This window comes from Idiotropiscis lumnitzeri, chromosome 13 (genome assembly GCF_059441095.1).
Source record: "Idiotropiscis lumnitzeri isolate Australia: NSW breed Sydney's pygmy pipehorse chromosome 13, RoL_Ilum_1.0, whole genome shotgun sequence".
NCBI lineage: Eukaryota > Metazoa > Chordata > Actinopteri > Syngnathiformes > Syngnathidae > Idiotropiscis > Idiotropiscis lumnitzeri.
The window spans coordinates 4,089,689-4,116,814 of record NC_142403.1 but is presented as its reverse complement, the minus strand read 5'-3'; the positions used below and the strand labels follow the sequence as shown (position 1 = coordinate 4,116,814).

General features: G+C 40.2%; 1 protein-coding gene and 2 long non-coding RNA genes across 8 annotated transcripts in view; 1 reads left to right on the top strand and 2 right to left on the bottom strand.

Annotated features, from left to right (window-relative positions):
• Window positions 1–356: 356 nt before the first annotated feature.
• The window catches only part of lrp8 (low density lipoprotein receptor-related protein 8, apolipoprotein e receptor), a 167,993-nt gene continuing 141,223 nt past the window's right edge, over window positions 357–27,126 (bottom strand). The window contains exons 14-19 of one of the 3 annotated variants that reach the window (XM_088313999.1): window positions 19,868–20,009; window positions 15,473–15,625; window positions 14,715–15,071; window positions 11,618–11,686; window positions 6,797–6,987; window positions 357–4,520 (exon numbers count right to left, since the gene is read on the bottom strand). In XM_088313999.1, coding sequence (XP_088170125.1) covers window positions 4,482–4,520; window positions 6,797–6,987; window positions 11,618–11,686; window positions 14,715–15,071; window positions 15,473–15,625; window positions 19,868–20,009 — 951 coding nt within the window. In that variant the 3' untranslated portion in view covers window positions 357–4,481. Of the gene's footprint in view, window positions 4,521–6,206; window positions 6,988–11,617; window positions 11,687–14,714; window positions 15,072–15,472; window positions 15,626–19,867; window positions 20,010–27,126 lie in introns of those variants that run through there. The other 2 variants (XM_088313997.1, XM_088313998.1) reach the window with 2 other exon arrangements.
• On the top strand, window positions 21,176–23,051 carry LOC148324071 (uncharacterized). 2 transcript variants are annotated; one of them, XR_015846383.1, is made up of 4 exons: window positions 21,176–22,135; window positions 22,318–22,500; window positions 22,627–22,729; window positions 22,911–23,051. It is a non-coding gene; the product is annotated as an uncharacterized LOC148324071 (long non-coding RNA). The 2 variants fall into 2 exon arrangements; XR_015846384.1 differs by having other exon boundaries at window positions 21,177–22,135; window positions 22,321–22,500.
• Window positions 23,755–25,712, bottom strand: LOC148324070 (uncharacterized). 3 transcript variants are annotated; one of them, XR_015846385.1, is made up of 3 exons: window positions 24,758–25,712; window positions 24,393–24,575; window positions 23,755–23,980 (listed from the first exon to the last, which is right to left on the bottom strand). It is a non-coding gene; the product is annotated as an uncharacterized LOC148324070 (long non-coding RNA). The 3 variants fall into 3 exon arrangements; XR_015846386.1 differs by having other exon boundaries at window positions 24,393–24,572; XR_015846387.1 differs by lacking the exon at window positions 23,755–23,980 and adding an exon at window positions 24,231–24,266.

The following is a 27,126-nucleotide window of genomic DNA, read 5'->3' as shown; positions in this document are numbered from 1 at the left end:
ATACAATTGTGCGGCTGTCTGTTCTGTGTGAGTGTAAGAGCTCATACATGTCTTGTGATTGGATACTCACTTGTGAGGGGGCAATGCTTTGCGGAATCAACACAACAGAAAATCGTAACTGCAGACCGTTTGAAAATATAAAGTATATTTTTGCTTTTTTAAACCACACAATTGCAGAAGGAGGGAAAAGTGTGGATTTGATTGCTGATAATATATATACAGTATAAGTGAATAGTGCTACCATGATACTAATTAATTAATTTGCTACTGCTAGTGGACAGTTCGGGGTACCCAGCCTACTGACGAAAGCCAATTAGGATAAAAAATATTGAAACGAGCAGCACTTACACAACAGACAATTTTTACGAATTTATTATATCAATATATAGAGATATTTATGAACAGCTTGATTTCATAGAAACGTGAGTGAGACCATTTTGGCATACAGAACAGATGTAAGTACAGAAGTTGCTAAGGTTTAAATTCCCACAGCCCTTCCCCTCCCCACTATCCCACCAGTTAATCCCATCTGTGCTCAAACAGACACAGAACACAGAAAGTCAGAGGGTAAAATTATACAGGAGCACAAAACAAGGCACCAATAAATTAAAAAGGATAACCCACCCCTTTCAAATATACACCCACACAACAACAAAATCTATTCAACAGAATTAAATACAGTATGAACATAAACTCTGCAGTCCTGTTAAAAAGCAAACAAATGGAACATACAACAGGAAAAAGTCAAATAAAAACACTTTGGCAGATTATTAATTTTAGTTACAATCAAGTAGTAAAGAAATCCAGTGTTCTTGTGTACAAATAAATTCATATATTCTACACTCGTTTTTTCCCCTCAGGTTTATGTACATCTTTATTTTTTTTTGCAATTTTTCTTTCTTTATTTTTTACAGATACATTTAAAACACTATCAAAAAGTTGTATGAAAACTTATTTACAAGTCACAATTCAAAACTATTGGACTGGATGTCTGGACTACTTCACTTCACACCCCTCCTCCTAAGAGCATAATCTTTTTACACAGTGCAGAAGGCTTCTTGAAAAGTTTTTGTGCAACAAACAGCATAAAAATATCCACCGGATGGCTGTGGAATGGATGGAGGCCCCGTTTTTTTTCTGAAGACAATTACATATAAATGTTTTCCAAAACAGCTGGAAGAGCCAGATGAATGAATAAGGATATTAGCAATTATTTGCGCCCCATCAATTCCCCCCGGTAATGTTGAAATTTATTATGGCGTTTTTCTTTTCTTTGTAGCAGTGCCCTTTAGAATTTGGCTTATTTCTAAGCAGCAACTTCAAGCCTTGAATTTATCTTTAGATTTGTTGAACAATGCCATCATTGACAGTTTGAACTGAATCATTTTGAGTTTAAAATAAAAATGAACACAACAACAGCCGTAACAGTTGCTTGAGAAAAGTTACCAGAGGAAAAGTCCCGACCGAATAAAGAACATTTTGTGGTCCAAAACGCAGCTCTCCTTGGAACAACTTTTTGACACCTGTGGGGGTTTCTTCTTGTTAGGGAGGCCTTGGTTTAATCCAGCGTCTTGTAATTTTCTGTAGTTTTTTTTTTCTTCTTCTTGTGTGCATCTACCTTGACGGTAGTGATAGCCCTTGCAAAGAAAAGATGTTGATGCTAGGATGAAGATGGGATGCCAAGAGAGATTGGGGGACACTATGTAACAGGAGCATCGCAGGCATGGAAAACATGTTCAAACATTGTAGCTGGTGTTACTCTTTAGTGCTATGGAGTGCATGCAGTGAAGATGTAGCGAAAAAAAAAAAAAAGGTTTAAGCCATTGGAATGCAATCTGCGCACCTTAGATGAACAGTAATTACAGTATCTGTGCTTATGGAGAGATTTGGAAGACCCAGTTTAGAGAGACTACTTTTTTAGAGCAAAGACTGACAGGACAAGCAACTGGTCAATTTTGGACAAGCAGCAAAAAACCCCCCAAAAAACAACAGAAGTTGCCGAAAGAGCGATAAGAAATCCTATTATTAACAAATACTATGTCTGAATGTCAGCGTAGAGTTCCTTCCTATTAGACGGTTATTTGAGTCAGAGTGACAACCAACGTGTGTAAAGGACAGAACCATCGTTCTTACAGTGACTTCAATGAAACTGCTACGAATGAATACTGGTTCCAACCAGCCACAATTTTGCCCACTTGCGCAGTACAATGATATCGGTTACAAGAGCTGCACCAACTAGTCTACCTTTACAGAAATAATCGTACTTGTTTTTACACTGATATTTAACACTATTTTCATAGTTTTGCAGTTATGTAGAACTGTACTGCAAAGGTGTTCAAGTAACTGATTGAGAGAACCAGGGAGAACAGCCAAAAATGATCTTCGTAAAGGCCGAATATTTGTCCAAGCTCTTATATTGCAATGATTAGGTTGTGCAAATTGTATGCGTTGGAGTACACACGCTGAGACAACAATAAGTCTGTTGCGTTTCAAATGACTTTTGTTTCCAGAAGAGGCGTGATTGACATTTGTGGCATACAACATAACCTCAAACAATATTGAGTTAGAAATAGCTGCTGTTAATTGCATGATTCAATGTAAATAAATGATGATACACGTCCTTTAAGGTGTCAAATTTCATAGACATCCAGTAGATCAATTTCGAAAAGGTAATCAGGCATGACAAAAGCGATCATGTTTATTTGCTGTAGCAGTTTAAACTGAATGACTCACAACTGCTCACTGGGTGTTTCAAGCGAGTCAGTGGCTTTGAAATGCGATTACTGCAGCAAGCAAAAGGAAGAGATGCTCTTGCCACTTGTTCATCCCTTTGCTTTCTCTCGAGTTTAACTCATGTCATTGCCCTTCTATGTCTGTGAGGGCTTACTCATCGCTTCTAAAAACACACCACACTATAAACAGACACTGAGCAAGAGTTCTGTTTCTACAGCAGCTAAATGAACCAAAACGATTCTCTGGGAGGAAATATCGGACTATGAACCCAAGACCAGGTTGTACAGTCTTGACAAGGCCTTCTCTTTCTTACATGTATCTTAACTTCATTTGGACCGCTTTAATATTATCATTATAATTTTTTCTCAAGCCGTAAGAATAGGCTGCATCTTTCAAAGGACTCTTGGCAGCTTAGGTCTTTCGAAGGCTTCTCCGTGGCCTTCGTAATTACAGCTCAGCCGTACGTGTGTCCGCTGAAAGCGGAAACGGAAAAGCACAGTCTGAAACTCAGTCATGAATCTTTGCCGATGAGCAATCAGCAGTCAGCGTCAGGCTGGGCAGGGACTTTAGCGCAGATACTGCCATGCTCTTGGTGTTCACGAGCGAGTCAGCATAGAAGAAGAGCGGAGCAATGTAGAATGCAAGCATACGCCGACAAATTCAGCCTTTGGAAGATGTAGCCTAAAAATTTGGACACATTTTCATCGCCATAATTTTCCTAACGGTTCTCATGACCATTAAGAAATCACAAGGATCTTAAGTAATCAAATTCATTTCATGTGTTTGCCTGAGCAACAGTAGATGCATCTTTATAAAATACATCTTTACCCAACATTAATCTTCTTCATTCATTCTAGCGCTCGCAATGGAAATCCTGTGAGCCCACACCAGAATTTCATTTTATGTTGATCCAAAATTGTTTCACGCTGTCATCCGCCGTCAGGCTCCAACCAACCATCTCCATTAGTGGCAGCAAAGACAAACAAACAACGTCAACAACTTACTGAGTGAGAATAAACAACTCCAAGTTCATTGTAACTAGTGTGCATACCTTTGATGCCAACACGGAGGATTACTCATAATACTCTTTTCTGCCTAGCTGCTTTTTTGGTCACCTTCTGGTGGCAGAAATCCAAATTTTCACATGGGGAAAAAACAACAACAAATTTCTTCGTCTTCCACCCTCAAATAAGCCCAACCACACCTCCACAAAGGGGCAAACGTGAAGGGCCTGAGAGTAAAAAGGAGAGCACTCCCCTTCCAACAAAGGCATGCTTGCTTTTGCACATATTACCCAAGGGGAATAACAGACTGTGCCAAAGACTGCACGTCATTTGAATTGAGCAGTTGGAGATACTGCTAACATATTGACACAGAGGAAACATTCCTTTGCTCTGGCACTGCCGACAGCTCAATCAGGTTAGTTTGACAAAAACCAAAGAGCAGAACAACAAGGAAATGATCACTAGGACTACGTGGAGGTGGTGAGAGAGACGGAATTAGTTGAGCATCGTAAGCATGAGGCTACTATGCACTAGAATTAAATGCAGGAGCTGGTGGTAGTACTGTCACTACAGTGTAAGAGCTATAAGAGAAATATATTGGTTTTATGAATTATCCCGGCTCCTTACAAGGGAGGCAAAAGGAGCAGTGTTGCCTCTGCACCGAGCCAGGCCTCATTGTGGAGCATTGGATGTGGAGGGAGGAGGAGCCAAGGTGGGAATGAAGGAAGAGGCTGCATCCCTTCTTCAGGGATAGCCATCGTCCTCCAGACTGAGTGCCACTCGCTGAAAACAGCAGATAATAAAATGTTAAAAAAAAATCAGACAGTAACATGACGGGCAAACACAACAATACAAAGTAGTTGGAAAAAAAGAATAATGGCTTCAGCTATTTGGTTATCATTTTCACCTCCCACTCCTACACTTGAGCTGCTTGTCCTTTCCCTTTTCTGGCTCTTTGAAGAATGCAGGCTACATGCCTTTGGCTGAAAATTTTTGGCCGACAAAAAGCCAGGCTGATCTCTCTCTGGCTCTCTGAGGTGCCGCATGAGAGTAGGACAAGCCAAACAACCAAAAAATGTTACCCTATGTGCCACCTCCTTGCGAAAAAAAGATTTTTATCACATTAAAAAAATAAATAAAATCATTTGCTAACAAATCTGTCATCATGCCAGTATATTCCAAATAATTTGGCTGTTTCCTTGCTGGAGCGACTCCAAAAAAAAAAAAAAAAGAATCAGTGTTGCCATGCCAACTGATCAAAGTGCTTCTCTCCCATCCCCCACACTCCTTTTTGGCTGCCCTCGCTGCATGCTCTGCTACTCTGACAACACCACATGATATGGAAGGAATGTTCTTAGAGCGACTTCTGTCTCCACCTTTTCTGTTCCCTTTTAAGAGGTTACAATGAAACTCACAGCTGCCGTCGACTCTCGAGTTTGTAAAAGTCTGGCCTCAAGCCACAACATTGCACCTGCACCAATGCCATCATAAGGACACTGCAATGCTCCCAGAAAATAAAACTTTATACCAAGATCTCTTTTGCATGTGGATCAGTTATTCCTTGTTCCTGACTTGTACAGCCCATTTTATTTGGCGAGTGAGAGGTTAAGTTGACATAAACTCTTTGAACCCAAAGTGTAAAATCCTGTGCTGTCCTGTCAGCTGTCTTGTGACATGTAAAACTACGGTAATCAAAATATTCTTGTAACGCTGAGTAGCCAAGGAGTCTTTCGTAACATGAACACTTCCTCAGGGACAGTCTTAAAGGGGAAGTCAACCCAAAAATGTTCTTGAAAAGAACGTGTTCTACGCAGGCCCACTCGTCAAAACAGGCCCTTTTGATTAACATTGTCTTTATGGAATATGATATAAGTAGTAAAATCCACCCATTTCTATCCAAGAGAAATTGTGTGTCGCCCATTTTGTCACTTTGGTTGACTAAAAATGACATCACATTTGCTCAGGTCAGATAACAACCAATCATGGTTCAGCTCACCAGAAAGCAGGTGAGTTGTGATTGGTCGGAATGAGTTTTTTGGACTAACGGAGGCACATACAATATTTTATTGCAAATCATATTTTTTGGTTGACTTCCCCTTTATTCGTGGGTCAGTAATTAGGTTGCAAAGACGTTCACCAAACATCATTCAAAATTTCTTTACGACAGGAAAGTAGTTTCGTGACCGCACTCACACTCACAAACCTTTGCCACTCAGTAAGATACAGGATTTGACGCCCACAAAATCAAAAATATTGTTTTGATCTTCTCAGAGACTGATGCGAGCATAGGTAGAGATGTGCACAAGAGTTTAGCATTAAGCCTTTTCTTCATAGTGAACGGGGAGAAAAAGGCTTCATGCCGACAAAATCCAAAATATTGGGGCAATTATTTTGATATTTTCAGAGGATGAAGTGAACATGAATGAGTTTTCTGGTATTAACTGACATGAAGCTTTTTTTTTATTTTTTTTTTTTTTATATAAGGGTTTTAGACTAGCTCCAATTCTCATCATACTAGCGCTGTCAGATGTTAACAGTTTGCCCCTGAACTAAAACTAGCAGTTTCTAATAACAGGTGATATGAAAGCACATGATTTTTGGGGGATAATGTAGGGCTTTGACAATAAGGTGATTATGTTTTTTTCTGAAGAAACACTGAAATAACTAGAATAATCACAAAGTACAACAATTGGGATACAGTATGATGGCAAAGGATATGTACTTGATAAAAAAGTGTATACGACATGATTATGGTCACGAGAGAAATGGTAAAATGGCGTAGGGCTTCAAGTGTTTGGCGTTTTCGGTGACTACTGCAAAAACACAAAGTGTGCGTATGTTGGTATGTGTGTGATTTGTGCATGCCTGCTTCTTTTCCCCCCCCAACAAGGAGGCTTTCCTGACTCCTATGCCTCCTTTTAACAATTGCTCCTCAGAAGGTTCATTTCTCATTTGCCACTGGAGAGCATCGGCGCCCCCGAGTACCAGTGGGAGTTGCTGTCACTGACGCCGCTCCCTAGAGGAAGTGCTATGAATGGCTGACTGTGGCTGCCACTCACTGCTGGGTACACGTGACCGATGGACTCGCTGTGGCGGCCGATATGGATTTCGTCGTCGTCGTCCTCCGTGGTCTTGCGGTAAACGGGATTGTCGAAGTTCATGCTCTTGGTGTTCTTGCGCCGCCAGTTGCGCCACACCAGGTAGGCGCCGGTGCAAAGTAGCCCGATGACCACTGTGGCAAGGATAGGGACTGCATGTGTTTAACACACACACACAACAACAACACACGGCGGGAGCGTTAACACAGCCCAGGGGACACAGAGCGGCACTGTAAGCACTTACACATAAACACACTTCCTTCAACTGAGGGCTCATCCTTTTCTTTCTCAGTTCCAGACCCACCTTATTTAGTGGAATATCATTTTCATTTTAATAATGAATAATTCATTTCAATCCCTCCAAAATTGTCAATCTTATCAATGTAGTGAATCATCAATTCTTAATAATTACTGATAATTTGAACTCGCGAAAGCAATAAATTTGTCTTGCCTGCTATACCCATGAAACATACTGTGGAGAAAGGCTAGTTTGGATTGGCGTGATAAACAACCTTAGCCTAATCATTTGCAAAAGGAGAAGCTTGTAAAGAAATGAACGAGTTAACAAGGATGTTGAAAAGAAAACAATGAGCCTCATTTTGCAAAGCAATACATTCATCTTCAGCCCAACTTTAAAATCTGAAACAGACTTATGAATGCACATCCGCCATTTGCAGCAATGAGCACTTGCATGCATCTCTCTCTCTCTCTCCCCTGTACCTGAATGTGTGTGTGTATAATATAAATCCATCTATCTATCTATCTATCTATCTATATATATATATATATATATATATATATATATAAAGTATATGGTGAAGTTATTTTATGAAGACACACATATATATATATATACATATACACACACACACACGCACACACACACCCCCACCCCTACACGCACACACACACGCACACACACAAAACAAACAGAATGCATGTATAGATGGGATTGTAAACGTGGCTTTCCATCATTTTATCATGAATATATTTGAGCCTAAATCCAATGAATCCCCCCATTGATAATCGTGTTTCCAAGTGTAATGAAAGCGGACTGAGTGTGGCTGCAATCTCTTTGGAGATTTTGTGATGAGTCTCTTTTTCCGAATTTTTACAATACCCTAAAGTAATTGTGGCTAATGCATAAATAAGTTTGTTAATATGCGTACAGTAGAACATAAATAGTCAAAATGTGTGTCAAAGAGGGCAGAGTAAAAAGATCAACATACATAAATGAAGATGTGTGCCCATGCACGTGTTTTAACCATGGCAACAGCCCATGTATTCGACAGTCCCATTTGATCAAATTGAAACTCCACACTCCTCTTTGTTCCTCTATTTGCTCATTGGGTTGAAAACATCTGCTTTTGTCTCATGCAGAATATACGATTACAATTACAGCGCATCATAAATGACGGAATTTGGCTAAGTACTGATCATAATAGTTGAGCTGATTCCCCGTGAGAAGATGTGGGTGGGCGCGGTTCATTAGTGAATGGAAGCACAGAATCCGGTCCTTGTAGACCTGTGACAATAATAATGTTTCAAATCTGCCAAAAATGACAAATGAGGGGATTTTCTGCCTCAATGAATAGCAGGGGGGTAGAATGAGCAATGGATGAGGAGGGGTTGATAATCTTGGGGGTTGTTATAATGAGCTGAGCTGATAGCTCAATTGTAGAGGGCAAAAACAGCAGTACAGTTACAATTTTTTGAGAACTGCCGTTGTGCTCAATATTAGAGATAGAAGAGTTCGCAGGCATATTGCCGATCCTTTAAGGCCATTTGCACACAGCTGAATTTTCATTTGACCTTAATGAGGTTATATTTTCCTTTTAATCTGATTTTGAAGAATAGAGGTCGTTCCTGGCTATAAGTGCCTCTTCCGTCACCACGAAAAGACTCAATATTTTGCTTAATATCAATAAAATGCTAATTGCAATTTTTTAAAATGATAGATTGTGGTCTCGATTCTAAAATGAACACAAAATAAGATTTTCTTTTGTCGTTTGCATTAGAAATTCAACTATAAACTTCCAGGATGGATTTCTTTAGAAATAAGCGTCAGGCCCGTAAACTGTGATACACTATTCTGAAATTTGCACCTTATTAGACTTAAGTATGATGGGACATTGAAGAAAATAAACACACAAACACATATTTGTTTGACACTGAGGTGAAGTTATTTTATGAAGACACACAGTAGCTGCCTAATTCACGTATATTGGCTGATTTGAATGAAGCAATTCCACCCTGTTAGCGTCCATTTTGTTCGAGCTTCCTAGCAGGCTGCAATTCTATCATTCAATTTATTCATCAGTTTAGCGAATTCTCTCCTGTTTGGGTCGCTTTCAGCCTCACTGAACTCCTTCCCACCTTGTTAGCCAGCATGTTTTTTTTTAATGTTTTATATCTATCTGTAGAATTGGAAAGGACAAAACGCATCGGATTTTTTGGGTGCAAATGTCTATTATTTCCCATTCTGACTTAATAGTGTGCAAAAGTGGCCATTTGCAATCGAGAACAGAAAAGAGTGACGCAGTTTTTGTCTGAACCACACTCAAATAATGTTCCAATTTTCTGACCTACATTGGTAGTTATTTCTAATAGCATCATGTTGACTTCAATTTTTTTAGCGCCATCACTTTCTTCACATGCAAAAAAAGTGCTAACATAATAATATAACTCTCTATTTTTTTCTGCTGTTTCAGGTGAAAGTGTAGACAAAAAATATTAGCTTTTTTTGTATTCTCCCTCAGGACAAGATGGTGATCTGATGAGTTTCCATTAATGCAGTTTCTGTTTTTACGAGGACACGCCATGCCTTCAGAACGATCGTCATCATCTTCACAAACTTTCTTTTATATTTCTAAACTATCGACAGAGGAGGATTCTCATCTTATTTGTTATCCCTACACATGATACATGTGTCATTTGCGTCTCCAGGGACAAAACAATGACCTTTGTGGATACCTGTATCTTTTCATAATCTTCTGATGATTTGAACCGTGGTTAACAGGTGAAAGTTTCGCTAAATCCTTCCAAATTTCAACGGTAATAGCTACCCTGTCTCAATATCGGTTGACCAAAATTCAGAATTTTTAAATTTACTGGATTTTTACAGATTTAGTAGTTGGATACTACGTCATCTGCACACCATCTATCCTTTCTGCTTATTCAACTTAATTCTGGTTTTCCGAATGATCTTCACTCGGTCTCTTAATTGCTTTATTAGATTGGTTGGTAACCAATATTAGCAGGTGGACATAACTCTAATTTTCTACAAGTATTTGATAATTTTTTGTGTTTGCATTAGCAATGTGATCACAGGTCTTTTCTTCTTGTTGAATTCTTTAATAGAAGAATAAACGTGCATACTTTTTACAATAATTATTAAACTGATTTGTAAAGTTCAAATAAAATATATACATACGTTGAATGTACCACTGTTTGGTTTTGTTCTCTGTGTACCATTATATATGAAACCAAAAATGTGTGTAAATGTGTGAAATCTGTATTAGTTAGCGTTTGGCTCAAGCAATAGTGATTGAGATCGACAAGGGAGGTGATACGAATCAAAATACAGATTAAAGCACGTGATTATTGTGCAGCTATTTCGTTGAACTGGTCCCATTTAATTAAATGCCCTATTTATCATAATTCAATGCATTACTTAATATTTAATGGAGCTGATGTGGCACTTCTAGTCTAGTTACATAAAATGAGGCCTACTTTAAAACATCTTTGTAGGCGATTTATGGTGGCGACATTAACAGTCAGCTCTTGAGGACATTTCATCTGTTTCTGTCTTGCGGTCTTTGGATTCACACTTTATTATTAGACCAGTATTGTTTACTCTAAAGCATTTGGAAAAAGTGGCAACCCAATTTGACAGCTTTTGCAACATATTAAGTGACTTCAGTCGGTCCTCCTATTCCAAGTCCGTAAAGTTTATACGCAGCATACAAAATGTTGTGACTTCTACAGCAGTGCGGAAGGGGCTTGCCAGGTGAATGAATTATTTTTGGAAAGGTCAAGTAGTCATATAAACAACTATGTAAATTGAGCCCCAATAGTTTTTTCACACCATACTGACATTGTGATGAATAGCATCAGAACTGATTCAAGATATGCATAAAGAGACATAGAAATTAAATAGACAATTCTCCCCAATCAATTCTTCTTTAGCCTTTTGCTGTTTTGTTTTTGTACTTCTAAACCTGCTTTTGGCTAATATCTAACTTGGGTTACAGTGGGATGGCAGTTAGATTAATTTCAGTGAGAGCACACTGTATGCTCAAAGTGGGAATTTAATGCTATTTGCAGCTGGTCAAACGTGATGGCAAAACATGGGCAGAATTCCCCACTTGCTCGAATCCTCTTAATGACAGGCTGTAATGTGCACATTACAAAGGCCATCGCTGACTAATGAGCTTACTGGCTCTAATGGCTTCCTCTTGCCATGGGGTGGGCCAGGAGCTCTCGTTGAATAATACCAAAAATTTTTATAAAATTACTGAAGCATTGGGTATTTTCTATGTGACCACCACTGAGGCCAGCCTTAGATGTTAACGGTTTAAAGCCATAAATTAAGTCAATTAAATCAGGCAGGTGAGAGAAAAATCCTTTTTTTAAGACAAACTCATGCATCTTCACACACGCACACGCGGGCACACAGGCATATGGTATCTACACACAACAAGCACAGAGGAAAAAGCCAGGAGGGAAAAGCAGGCAAGCAAAAAGCCAACATAACATAGCTAGAAAGTCAAGAGAACTCACCGATAGGAATGACTATCCCCAAGACAGCTACTGTGATGTTGTTGCCTATGAGGTAGTGATCACCCGCAGCTGAGATGAAAGGGGGAGGGAGGGAAAGAGAAATAAACGGTCCACAGTTATTTTCAAAATCATCCCCAAATAACTTGCTAGAAGGGAAAGAAAAGTTTGCTGCAGCAAGGAAGCATCATGTTTGAAACATACTTGCAAAATATTGTAAAAGGATAGCTGTTCATCTTTATTTTACCCCGAGGTAAAGCATATCGTTTCTGTCCTGTGAAAACACTTCTGTCCATTTTTTTTTGCAGATTTCTTTCATTTTTACTGGGCTTCTGCATTGCAGATATCCCATAAATTTAGATGATTAGATATTGTGTTCGCATCTAATGCAAATGCTTCACAAGAAAGTTTGGTCCATAAAGGACATGAACAGAATTGGTGGCAAAGGACAGCCTTGGTGGAGTCCAACCCTCACCGTAAACGAATACGACTTATCACCTGGAATGCAAACTTAACCACACCACTGACCAAACGACCCATATCAGGGCGTTCGGTACTCCGTACTCATGAAGCATCCCCACAGGACTCCCAGAGGGACATGGTCGAATGGCTACTCCAAGTCCACAAAACACATCACATGTAGATTGGTTGAGCGAACTTGCATGCACCATCGAAGACCCTGACGAGTTTTTCATGGCCGAAATGAAAACCACATTGCTCCACACAGACTCTGTTTTCTCAAAGGAAGTCGTTTTGGTAGAATCGAGGAGGTCTTAGAAGTATTCTCCCACCGACTCACAAAGTCCGGAGCCGAGGTCAGCAGGTCCCAGTCCACAATAGACAATGTTAATGGTGCACTGCTTCCCTCTCCTGAGACGCCAGATGGTGGACCAGAATTTCCTCAAAGATGTCCAGAAGTCATTTTCAATGGCCTCAGCAAACACCTCTCAAGACCTCGGCAACTACTGAAGCTGCACTTCACCTGGTCAGCCGGCCCCTGTCAGCTGCCACCGGAGTCCCACAGAGCAAAAAGGCCCACTAAGACTCCTCCTTTACGGCATCCCTTATCGCCAGCGCTCGCGGGTATTTCCGCCACAACATCGGCCACCTTACGGGCACAGTTCCAATTGGCTGCCCCAACAATAGAGGTGCGGAACATGGTCCACTCGGACTTAATCTCCAAAACATGGGCGGAGTTATGCTCACATTGCCTTTTCGGGCCGTGCCTGAATCTGCTGTTACAATGATACTCAATTTGTGATCCGAATAAAACTGCGCCCAATAGAGAAGGCTTTTTATAGAATCATTTATAGAGTAAAAACTGAGCAGATAAATGTTTTGCCTATTTTTAAGTGCATGTGAGCTTTGTGTAAAAGCTGCTGTTTACCTCTGCAATTTCTCTCATTCCCCTACAGTCCCTTGGCTTTATCTTCCAACAACACGCCAGCCGCTTCTCAGTGCATGTGGAACAGCTGACTTGATGGTGCACACTGAGTTAAAAATGATAACACATTGCCTGTGGGTATGGAGAGATGTATTGTTCTACATGCCCCATGTTGGATGTACTCTGTCTGCTAAAGCTCATCTGGAGGGCCTGTGGTGTGGTGAGGAAGTGCCAACCTTTGAGACAAGAGGAATTGCAGTTTTGCTTTGTGGGTTAAAAAAAAAAAACACCCTAAAAGTGATGAGGCAAGCAGTTCTCACTCATTCCCCTCATCACCCTCAAACAACTTTGCACTTTTGCCTTATTTACCATACCTCTTAGTCATCACTGCTTTACCTTCCAATACTGTGAGGCTCATAAACAGCACTGGACTTAGTCTCTTTTAGTGATTATTATATACTTTTTAGCATATAGTTTATTTTTTTTCCTAACAAAGGCTCATATATAATTATTGTCTTTCCATTGTCCCAATTTTGCCTTTCCTTCAAACTGTCGCACAAACAACACTTTTAAATTTTGCTCTCCAGTTTGTATCATCAGCCTAAAATAGATGTTTCCACCAGCTGGCAGCACACCGAAGATTTTTCTTTAAATCAATACAATATGTATATTCTTACTTGTTTCTTTGGTCTTTTATATCTTTGTTTGGATGTTTAAAATGCATGATTTTGGAATGCCAAAGAGCACGCACAATCCAAATCCAAAGCACAAGAACGGTGAGGCGGACAAGCTAACGACTTGTACATGAAGCTGAAGAAAGAAACTGACAGACAAACAGATAGATAGATAGATTAATTTGTGTTTTCATAGCTAGCCTACTCCAAACAATTGCGGAGGAATTTGCATTAAAGGAATCTGTTTACAGATTGTTCCTGAAAACAAACAGCCAGATAGATAACTGCATCACTTGAGGGAAAATTATTTTTATAGCTTCATCAGGTATCTTCAAACCATTCTTAATTACCAATGTTATCAGGAGTGTAAGTTGGTTACAAGAGTTTTTGTTGTTTGAAATTTTCTGCCATATCAATTTTGTTTTGTTCTAACATCTAGGATTGCTCTTCTTTCAAGCACAATTGAGATTTAGTGCTCTATCAAGCATTGTTCGAGCACTTATAAAGCACTATCATTGTTTAATTAGTAAACAAACAGCTGACATTTTTTTCCAGAAGTAGTGGTAACATTTGGGATTCATTTTTGAACCAGTTTTAGAGAGTGTGAGTGAGGAGTGAAAGGGAGGATGAATTGCAGAGAGAGAAAGACAAAGCGATGCTGTCAATAAAGTGAGTGAGGACAAAGTGGCGAGAGGTGAACAGAGGGAGCAGAAGGGACTTGTTCGTTAGTTGACAGCTCTGTTACATAATTCTCGTGAGGACCACACTGCAAACAGACCGAGAAACAGCCTTGTGTTTGGTTTGTGTGCGTGCTAGTGAGAGTGACGCAAAAAAAAAGCCACAGATGAAAGAAAATGCACAGTAAACAGATGTCTCAGGATAGAACTAAAAGGAAATAATTCCTCAACAGAAAATGCGACATTTTTTTTAAAGAGCTGCCTGCTCTGTGATGATGGCAGTGAACAATCATGGTAGTCGTGGCTGAACTCACTTAACACGATTTCATGCACTTTGCATTGATCCTATTTAGGGTGGTCCTTACCTCTGTGTGACAGGTTTCCATTGCTCTCTTTATGAATGCTGCTGGGGGCCACTGGGCCCAGTAAGGGTGTGTGAGAGGATGTCGACGTCTGGCTGCTGCTGCTGAAACTGGTTTGAGCACTTGTGGAAGCAGTTGTCCGAGGGTGCTGGGTGGAAGTCCCCCTGGGTTTCTGGGGGGGTTCGGTTCTTGCCAGTTGCCTGGTTGTGGTGATGAGTGTGGTCATTGCAGCGGTAGCGCTGGTTGTGGCTGGTGCTGTTGTGGTGGGAACAGGCGTGGTTTTTGTTGTTGTGCTTGTGGTAGATGTTGTGGTTTTGGCGGTGGTGGTAGGAACTGTTGTTGTGGTTGTTCTTGCTCGTACTGTAGAGTAGAAACAGAAAAATAAACATCAGCTTTAGTTAAATGTCATCAAAGAAAGAAAAGATATGTCACCACAATCAGGTTACACTCTGTCCTTTCTCACTGTGTACAATAAAGCCCCAAAAAATAACAATATTTCTAACTGGCCAAATCTTGCGTTAAAGTGAATGGTTGGACGTTTTTTTGTCTAGGTAGAAATGACAGTTGAACGTTGCAAAAGGCTTAAAAAGTTGGACTAAATATATTAATTAAAAATGTGATGACATAGTAAATCCTGTCAAAAAAAAAAAAAAAAAAAAGATAAGCGGTATAGAAAATTGATGGGCGAACAATCTTTTGCGCTGTGCTAATGTCAAAAGAATTATCCCAAAAATGTTTTGTTACATCAAATCTAGACTTACCAATGACACAGCGCCTCATATCCGGTCCCAGCTCCATTCCATCAGGACAGGCACACGTATATTTGGGGGAGTGGTCTGTAATCTGTGGTGCCTTCAAACAAAGGTACTCACAGCCACCGTTGGGAAGACTGCCCAAGTTGCAGGTGTCCGGGGCTATAAAGAACACAGGAAGGCACACACCAATTTTGGATATGTGTGACAAACACGAGTGAAAGAATAGGAGTCAAACTTTTTTACATGTTATAATAATGTACGCACATGATATGATAATTCCAGTGTACTCCAGAACCACACTTTCTGAGAACCACCCAAATATGTTGTACTTCAAAATGTGTGCATCCCGTTGTTTGAAAAAGGGAGACAAGACTGTAAAAATCCAGTAGAGCAGAACTGCTATGTAAAAGTATGAAGGAAGAAGGACACGCTATTAAAAATTGAAGACCAGCCCTACTTTTGAGTTAGGTCAGTACAATCAGCATTAAAGCAGAAGTGGAATCGCCACCAACGTAGCGTGCTTGGGTGAATGTGAAGCAAACTTGAAATAATTCATCTGCGGGTCTTACGCATGTGGTCAGTGAAAGCATAGTGTTGACGTCTGATGACTAGTATTAGAAACTTTCCCAAATATGGCTGAGATCAAAAGAGTAGTCTAAATTAATTTAAATATATGTTTACCATAATCACTTCATATTCGAACTACAGTGGTTTCATTTTTTAATCAAATAAAAGAGATCATCATAAATGTTCGAGATGTACTTGGGTATCCAATCCATGCAGATGAATGTGATTTACATTTACATTTGATCTGATTAAGGTAAGCATATTTTATTCAGCAATGCACACAAAAACTTCAAAACACCCCTCTCAAAATGAAAGGTTTTTGTGCTCAAATGAAACGTGTGATCTGGACAACTCAATTGAAAACCGAAAAACAAATCATTTTGAGTGGCTAGTAAAAATAAACAGTATTTTCAATGTATGTTTAGTTGACCAGGTTATAGGTCACATTAATGGTGAAAAAAAATGGAAATTATTTATTGTTTATGTGTATCACAAAAATATGGCATTTGAAGGGGTGTGTAGATTTTATTTCATTTTTACAATATATTCACGGTAACTAAACAATTGGCCCTTTGTCTTAGGCTGACAAATGCAAGATGGAACTCAATGAGCCGATTGCTTGATTAAGAGTCCAGTTGAGAGTGGGCTGTTAAAACTTTTTACACTCAAATACTGAAATATTCACATCTCCAACCCAAGACTCAAAAATGAAGTTGCTTATGTCATGCGGAGAGATGCCAGAAATAGGTCATGTTGTGGTCACGACCGCCTTTTCCGCGTTGTTCGAGGGAGCGGTTCATCAGAGAATTCATATGAAGTCTTGGGAGGAAGCAACATCAGTCACGCAACAATACAGCTTTGGCACACCAGTTCCATGTACAGTAGTTCAGCAAAGTTGCCATTCCCATTTTTTGAGACATCTTCAGCAAACTCTGCATGGATGATGTGCAGGAAAATGGTGGGATGGAGGTTGGTAAATTATTTAAATAGCATTGCCACATGCGACAGAGTGGGCAAATCTTCCTTTGCCTTATATGTTTCTTCGTTGACTCCCCAAAACTAAAACGCTGAGATGGATAAAAACAACTAAATATGTTTTTAAAGTCATGAAGTGGACGTTCATTTCTGATAAAAGCATATGGAGATGAGGCAATATGTTGAGCTATTTCAACCGTGATTATACAAATTATATTTGAATGAATTAATGATGAAGAAGAAAAAAGGAAGGGACTGGGTTGACTTTGAAATACTTTATCTTAGCAGCAATTCGGGAAATCATTTAGGCTACATTCACACTGCCTGACGTGAATCTAGTGTTTGTATGTACTTGTTCAAATTACAAAAACAAATACTTCTATTTTGAACGCAACACATTCGTAAGGTGATGCGCGACGTAATTCCAAATATTTTGTTGGCTAGGAGGCAACGCTGCTCGATCCCCTCATTTAATGGTGATGTCCACTAAAGATGATGTAACGTTATTGCCGCACATAATAAATAAACTGTGTATTGAATGACGACGATCAGCACAAATGTCCACTTTAAACTTCATGTATCAAGTGGGATTAAATTAAAGTCCAATTTTAAGACAACAACTGTTTTTTTTCAAAACAACTTCGCCAATCCTCTGACGATATCAGAATTCTCTCTCCCGCAGAGGAAATATCAACTGGCCGTTTGAAGATGAGCATTCATACTGCGGATGCATCATATACAGATTTACAGCCACATATGAAAGTGGTCCAGCTTGCGCGTGTCATGATCCGCGTCGGACATGACCGGGGTTTTGTTATTGTTTTCATGTTCATGCGGTTTTGTTATTGTTTTCTTCACCTCCCGGCCATGTGCACTTGTTATTGTTTTGATCTGCTGAGTAGGGGCGTTTCCCCTCAGCACCTCGCCCTCACCAGCCACGCACCTGTTCCCCGTCAGCTCACACACCTGATGCCCATCCGCACTCCTAATGACTGGACTATATAAACACCTCATCCCAACAACTCATTGTCGGAACATTGCCCCTGCTACGCCTGCCCTATCCAATTGCTGCCGCACTTTCCGGACTTCCACGACCACGTTTGTGCCTGTCAAGTTCATGCTCTTGTTCACGTCCTCGTTCCCGTCACGCCCCTCAGCGTTTTGCCCCCGGCTTATGTTCCTCGTCTTCCTTTTCTGTTAGTCACGTTTTGGTTGCGTCCTTGTTATTTTTCATCCTGCCCCGTTGTTTGTCCTCGTTAGATTTATTTAATAAACTCCCTTAGTTTACCCTTCTCCTGCTTCCTCGCTCTTTGGGTCCACCCACCTCTTCGCCGAACGGCGAAACCTGACAGCGCGGCAGTGTGAACATAGCCTCGGTGTTGTTGAACATAACGCTAGTTTCTCAGGCTTTTGTTGGCATTTCGAAGAAAACATGTTTGTTTAATGGCTGTGATATGTCTTTGAGCAGAAATGTTTGACTTATGAGACAATGTAATTAAGTCCCTACTGACAGGGGTGCTTTGGGCTTTAATTAAGGCCAAGAAATGAGGCATGAAAATATGAACTCTAATTGTTAGTTTCCAAAATGCAAATGACCGTGGTGCTGCACAAACACTAGTGAACTTTTGTCACTCAAATGCACACGCAGAGCAGCTCATATACAACAGTTTATTTGCTTCTCGTCAGCAAAATGCTAACATTGGTCAAAGATTCATTCATCAATGCTGTTTACAATATTAGAGTAGGTACTGCAATCCTAAAATAAGTGACATATGGCAGACACTGTCATATATATATATATATATATATATATATATATATATATATATATATATATATATATATATATATATATATATATATATATATATATATATATATATATATATATATATATATATATATATATATATATCAAAACCAATATATTCACTGTGTTAAGGCCACAGTATGGTATTATGCCAGGAATAATAAACAATAATAGTTATAATATTAATGACAATTTGGGGTAAATGCCACGGTATGGAAAATGTAGTGCCTCAAATGTTAACCTTTACAAAGAGGTCAACACAACTATAAAAAAGTCAACTATAAACACACCAGCATTTGGAAGATAACAACCAAAACATTTCAACTTATTCAAAAATGCAGAATATTGCTAAACCAGTAAAGTGAACTTCCCTCACCTACAAAATTGCTTGTTTTCATCACACAATTTTTCAATGCAGAAAAATTGGAGTACCAGACTCCTCCCTTTCCATGCTCTTATGTAAATATGAGAATTATGACCTGCCAATTAGAATAATTACTCTGCATGGTCAGCAAATCAGATTTTCAAGACAAAAGTCTCCAATCAAAGAGGAACGTCACAAAATGTGAGCTGGAGACACTAATACACTAAGTCGAGGACTGAAAAACTGTCATTTGAGCATGCTGTTCTCTGGAGTCTACACCTTGCGATTGGGCGCTGAGCAGCAATGGCCCCAGGTTATTTTTTGGTTGCAAAAGAGAGAGTAGGTTTGATGATGTACTGTCACCAACGCAGCTGTGCTGTGATGGGTCGAGAGGCTTGGTGGATCTCAATTCTCTTCTAGACTTCTCCCACCTCATATGAAACAACTGCGACCCGGCAAAAAGAGAAATGAGACGAGCCCCAGAGTCTCTGCAACCTACCACATAATGCTTATGGCGTGGTTTTTAAATTGACAGCACAAGGCAGTGTTTTAACTTCTCAGACAGCAGGCCACTCATCCCACTACGCTGGCAGTGATTGACACTGTCAAATTCCACGTCAATATTGCAATAAATGTTGCATTAATTTCTTTGTATCCATGCAATAATGTGTGCAGAGTGGCTTACCTTTTGGCTGCCTTTGCTCATGGAACACCACCAGATCCAGCGGATTGTTGAGATGCTCTGCTACTTTCGCCACATCGTTCCCCGTCAGGCGGTTTGCGCTATATATTGCTTCATCTTCCAAGTCAGTCCAGTATATGCGGTCCTGGACAGAACAATTACCAAATTGAACCAAACAATTATTCATCCCCCCGAAAAGAAGCATGAAAATCCTAACCTAATTCTGATATTGCACATGATACATTTCACTTGACAAAAAAAATAGTCAAGATAACTGTCGAAAACTGCAATAATTTGCATTTCATTGTCATGGAAATCACAGACAAAGGACTCGCTTCAAGTATAAACTGACTCCTTCATTACTTGATGGTTGAGATAAGTTCATTAAAACAATAACTCACATTTTTAAAGTGACAAAGTGTCAGTTCCTCAAACAACCAAAAATATCTTCTTTACAAAAATCATACATTTCTGACATAGACTTTCTTTAGATTGTTTATATGCACATATGTCAGAAATCAATCATAATTGTAGGCAGATAATGTTAAAGGCCTGGTGAAAATCAAATAACCGACTCTTTGGAACAGTCAATGAAATTTAAAGGTTAGTGTCTCCTCGCTGCAGACTGTTTGATTTGTATTTGCCTTGCGCTCGCCATTCCCTGTAAACCCCTCATTACCTGCGTGAAGTTGGCCCCCCATTTGTTGCAAAAATAGGTGGAAATAGTTTGTTTCGTTTGTGCTGCGTTTGTGCCCGTTTGTGCTGTTAAAATTTTCGTTTGTGCTGCTTCGGTTCGAAAGATATTACACTTTGTTTTATTTCGAGTGTGACGTCACCCAGCCCCCCATTTTCATCCGATTGACTTGGGAATGGTGCCATTCGTTTGTGCTACGTTTGTGCCCGTTTGTGCTGTTAAAATTTTCGTTTGTGCTGCTCCGGTTCGAAAGATATTACACTTTTTAATTTCGAGTGGTGACGTCACCCAGCCCCCCATTTTCATCCGATTGACTTGGGAATGGTGCCATTCGTTTGTGCTGCGTTTGTGCCCGTTTGTGCTGTTAAAATTTTCGTTTGTGCTGCTCCGGTTCGAAAGATATTACACTTTTTAATTTCGAGTGGTGACGTCACCCAGCCCCCCATTTTCATCCGATTGACTTGGGAATGGTGCCATTCGTTTGTGCTGCGTTTGTGCCCGTTTGTGCTGTTAAAATTTTCGTTTGTGCTGCTCCGGTTCGAAAGATATTACACTTTTTAATTTCGAGTGGTGACGTCACCCAGCCCCCCATTTTCATCCGATTGACTTGGGAATGGTGCCATTCGTTTGTGCTACGTTTGTGCCCGTTTGTGCTGTTAAAATTTTCGTTTGTGCTGCTCCGGTTCGAAAGATATTACACGTTTTAATTCACGCGGTGACGTCACAAACAGGAACGCGCCAGCGTCAGTTTGTTTTGTTTTGCTGTCGAGCAAGGAGCTCGGTATCGCGCTACCGCGTTCAGTCAATCACTTGAATCACTCGTATTTGTTATTAATTCCAGGTTATAAACTAGTTCCTGGAATGAACCGATGTTTTGTATGTTTTTGCGCATTTTACATTCTTCATGATCCTGGAAAGCAACTGTTGCCGGACGAACTTCAGGTAAACATGTCAAACTCACTGTTGTAGCTTTTTTGCTAGCATACAGTAATCTTAAAACCTTCCTGTTTTCACTGCTGTAAATTACTTTAAATTCGGTCTTATTTCTTTTAATAGTGTTGTTCTACTGCTCATTCATTTATTTCATCAGTAGTCATTAAAGCTATGTGATTATTTCTTAAAATTATAGTAGACGTGAGGCTGAAACATATCCGTTGAACTTTTTGAAATAAAAACAACTTAAAGACACCCCTCGATGAAGCATTCCCTCATTTGAGAACAACTGAATTAATATAAAAACAGTCCGTGTGTAATTGATGAGAGCCTGCAGAGAAACCTTGGGTGAAACGATAGCTTTATGTGTAAAGAAAACAGCAACAAACAAAACCCCAAACTATTTACATTTCAACAATTAAGCAATCACTGCTTTGTGAAGCTCTTTGTCTTTTCTGATGCTGCTTTCACTCTACTTTCCAGGTCATTGTGCATCTCCCAGTCAAAAGCAGCCCTCCTGCAATATGCCACATAATGTCCTAGAGAATCCTCTTCGAGATGATATGACTGCTCTAAAAGTAAACTGTCAGCATCAGACTTCTGGGAATTTCCAGCAGGGCAACTTCTGTTCAACTCATACCTAGGTCGGTGTCAATCCACTAAGCCTCTCCATTTCTCAACTTCAGTAGTATGAATACTGTAGCAACATCAGACTCATCACAGAGGTCAACATAATTTTTTAATATATTTTTTCCTCAGTATGAGAAGTAGTAGAGGCATCGTCAGGTCTTAAGACATGACCTACATCAGCTTTTTTGTTTTGCAGCAGAAATCCACGTTTCCCTCAATGAAGGCATGATGACGAGCAACGAAACGGTCAACATGAATGAGAAGACTTTCATGCTTGAAAAGCCCTTTTTTAGGTTGTTGAACTCTGCTTCAACAGCTGCCAAACTTGCAGTGATGCTGGTACTTCGGAAGAGAGGGACCACTACGCCTGACCAGAGTGGTAAGTAACTTCCCAGTCTGATGATGTGGGGAATAATCTCAGGGAGGAAGTGGGTGTTATCCCTGTCTCCCTCAGCCATGGCAAGTGACCTGATCTCCTCACATATTTCTGTCACCCACTGTCAAGCGTTAGTCTGGATCTGCTGCTGATGCTCCTCGACGGGTTCCTGTGCCTGAACCTCTGTGTCTGGCATGCTGATACAGTCTTCTTGTGCTATTTGTGTTTTCAGGTATTTCTTGCACTTTTCTGATGGGAGAGGGGTTCCAGAACTGTCATTACCTTCAGACTCACTCAGTGCCACAATAGTGATGGCACATAGAAGTTATTTTGCATGTTCCACACATTGTGACTTAAGTAGTTGTGCTAAATCTCAGAAAAAATCTTTTTACACAATGTCTTTTATTTTTCAGGCGGTCCCACTGGGAGATCATATTGTTGCAGTGTGCAACGTCTACCCTGACAAAACATGGCAGGTTTTCATGCTTAAAGCACTCATTGATGTAGGTCTTCAAATCGGGGTGAGCGGTAAAAGCTTTGGCCAGAGATCCAAGAGGCAAGAGAAAAAGCACTCACTGCTTCTATTGGGGACGGACGGGGCACCTGCATGAATCAATTTTTTTCAGCCACTGTGTGATAGCACATACGCCATGCTTTTCTGACATCTGTACCAATGTCTTGTACACATAGTTGTTTGACTCCAGTAGTGACAGAAAAATGTGTCCAGTCCAATGTCTTTAATGCTACCACTGCGAGGTGCACTGTACATAAATACATAGATGTCCTCATTTGTGACGCAAACTTACATCTTTCTCTGCAGTGATGCACATTTCAGCAACCTTACACGCGCAAGGTCGACGATTGTGTCCATTTGGACAAGCGGCTGGATGAATTCTAAATGACCTAAAATAATTTCTTATTGAAAAACAGTAGCAACACAATACAAGTTCTTAAGGCCCAAAACAGCACAATCGACAGACTAGTTCAACCAAAAAGCGGATGTTTTTGCAGCAAAAATTAAAGTTAGAAAAGTTGTGGGGACTTGCTGGCTTATGCCACTAGAAATTGAAACAGGCATTATCAATAAAACTGAATTGTTATTCGCATTCCTGTCTTTATAGACTCATCACTAGTGGTCATGTCTGTCGAAGTAATTTTAATTGAAAAAAAAAAAAAAATCAGGCTTTGCTTTTTAATTGTATGCGGTTCAACAGAAAGAAGAAAACCAACTCATGAAACAGGCGTCGACAAAGATGATGGTGCCTTTCCTTATTTTAATACTATATTTTGTTGCAAAACATGCTGGCAATCAGGACAAATTTTGGTAACTTTCACTGGACTTCTGCACCTGTCAGCAGGAAAACATCCCGATTTGAAGAGCTACATTAATGTCTTGCTTGGGAGTCAGCATGCAAACCTGCCGCCATGCTTTGTCAGGGTAGATGTTGCACACTGCATCAAAATGATCTGCCAGTGGGATTGCCTGAAAAATAAAAGACATCGTGTCAAAGATTTTTATGTGAGATCATTAGCACAACTACTCAAGTCACAATGTGTGGAACATTCAACAGAACTTCTATGTGCCATCACTATTGTGGCACTGAGTGAGTCCGAAGGTAATGACAGTTCTGGAACCCCTCTCCCATCAGAAAAGTGCAAGAAATACCTGACAACACAAATAGCACAAGAAGAATGAATCGGCATGCTCGATGAAGAGGTTCAGGCACAGGAACCCGTCGAGGAGCATCAGCAGCAGATCCAGACTAACGCTTGACAGTGGGTGACAGAAATATGTGAGGAGATCAGGTCACTTGCCATGGCTGAGGGAGACAGGGATAACACCCACTTCCTCCCTGAGATTATTCCCCACATCATCAGACTGGGAAGTTACTTACCACTCTGGTCAGGCGTAGTGGTCCCTCTCTTCCGAAGTACCAGCATCACTGCAAGTTTGGCAGCTGTTGAAGCAGAGTTCAACAACCTAAAAAAGGGCTTTTCAAGCATGAAAGTCTTCTCATTCATGTTGACCGTTTCGTTGCTCGTCATCATGCCTTCATTGAGGGAAACGTGGATTTCTGCTGCAAAACAAAAAAGCTGATGTAGGTCATGTCTTAAGACCTGACGATGCCTCTACTACTTCTCATACTGAGGAAAAAATATATTAAAAAATTATGTTGACCTCTGTGATGAGTCTGATGTTGCTACAGTATTCATACTACTGAAGTTGAGAAATGGAGAGGCTTAGTGGATTGACACCGACCTAGGTATGAGTTGAACAGAAGTTGCCCTGCTGGAAATTCCCAGAAGTCTGATGCTGACAGTTTACTTTTAGAGCAGTCATATCATCTCGAAGAGGATTCTCTAGGACATTATGTGGCATATTGCAGGAGGGCTGCTTTTGACTGGGAGATGCACAATGACCTGGAAAGTAGAGTGAAAGCAGCATCAGAAAAGACAAAGAGCTTCACAAAGCAGTGATTGCTTAATTGTTGAAATGTAAATAGTTTGGGGTTTTGTTTGTTGCTGTTTTCTTTACACATAAAGCTATCGTTTCACCCAAGGTTTCTCTGCAGGCTCTCATCAATTACACACGGACTGTTTTTATATTAATTCAGTTGTTCTCAAATGAGGGAATGCTTCATCGAGGGGTGTCTTTAAGTTGTTTTTATTTCAAAAAGTTCAACGGATATGTTTCAGCCTCACGTCTACTATAATTTTAAGAAATAATCACATAGCTTTAATGACTACTGATGAAATAAATGAATGAGCAGTAGAACAACACTATTAAAAGAAATAAGACCGAATTTAAAGTAATTTACAGCAGTGAAAACAGGAAGGTTTTAAGATTACTGTATGCTAGCAAAAAAGCTACAACAGTGAGTTTGACATGTTTACCTGAAGTTCGTCCGGCAACAGTTGCTTTCCAGGATCATGAAGAATGTAAAATGCGCAAAAACATACAAAACATCGGTTCATTCCAGGAACTAGTTTATAACCTGGAATTAATAACAAATACGAGTGATTCAAGTGATTGACTGAACGCGGTAGCGCGATACCGAGCTCCTTGCTCGACAGCAAAACAAAACAAACTGACGCTGGCGCGTTCCTGTTTGTGACGTCACCGCGTGAATTAAAACGTGTAATATCTTTCGAACCGGAGCAGCACAAACGAAAATTTTAACAGCACAAACGGGCACAAACGTAGCACAAACGAATGGCACCATTCCCAAGTCAATCGGATGAAAATGGGGGGCTGGGTGACGTCACCACTCGAAATTAAAAAGTGTAATATCTTTCGAACCGGAGCAGCACAAACGAAAATTTTAACAGCACAAACGGGCACAAACGCAGCACAAACGAATGGCACCATTCCCAAGTCAATCGGATGAAAATGGGGGGCTGGGTGACGTCACCACTCGAAATTAAAAAGTGTAATATCTTTCGAACCGGAGCAGCACAAACGAAAATTTTAACAGCACAAACGGGCACAAACGCAGCACAAACGAATGGCACCATTCCCAAGTCAATCGGATGAAAATGGGGGGCTGGGTGACGTCACCACTCGAAATTAAAAAGTGTAATATCTTTCGAACCGGAGCAGCACAAACGAAAATTTTAACAGCACAAACGGGCACAAACGTAGCACAAACGAATGGCACCATTCCCAAGTCAATCGGATGAAAATGGGGGGCTGGGTGACGTCACCACTCGAAATTAAAAAGTGTAATATCTTTCGAACCGGAGCAGCACAAACGAAAATTTTAACAGCACAAACGGGCACAAACGCAGCACAAACGAATGGCACCATTCCCAAGTCAATCGGATGAAAATGGGGGGCTGGGTGACGTCACCACTCGAAATTAAAAAGTGTAATATCTCTGGAACGGAAGCAGCACAAACGAAAATTTTAACAGCACAAACGGGCACAAACGTAGCACAAACGAATGGCACCATTCCCAAGTCAATCGGATGAAAATGGGGGGCTGGGTGACGTCACACTCGAAATAAAACAAAGTGTAATATCTTTCGAACCGAAGCAGCACAAACGAAAATTTTAACAGCACAAACGGGCACAAACGCAGCACAAACGAAACAAACTATTTCCACCTATTTTTGCAACAAATGGGGGGCCAACTTCACGCAGGTCCCCTCATTATGTATTTAATCTTTTACGGTATTCGTGTCATCAAATCAAACAGACATGGTTTGTGTATCAAAGTATCCAAACAGAAAACATCACAGGTCAATGCTCTATTTGTTCTGGATATTGGTGGACTTAACCTTTCTGAGCCGCATCTAAATTGTACCCTTTCCGGATAACCTTTACTCACATGGCAGTTTGCTGTCACAAAGAAATAAATATCAGTCACGTTGCTATGAAGAATCACATTTATTCATTCAATGTTTTTCTCTCTGAGGACAACTGTGTGCCCGAAAGCTGAATTTTCTCCTCTTTCTCATTTAGCAATATGAGAAACTGTCACAACCCCTTACCTTGAAAGCCACAGTCAAAATAACACTGTGTGGGTCACCGCATCTCACCAGATCAAGTAGAACATTTCACACGTTGAACGGCAGGTCAGTTTTACACATGAACAAACACGGAGTCGTCTGAGACTTGCATCCTAT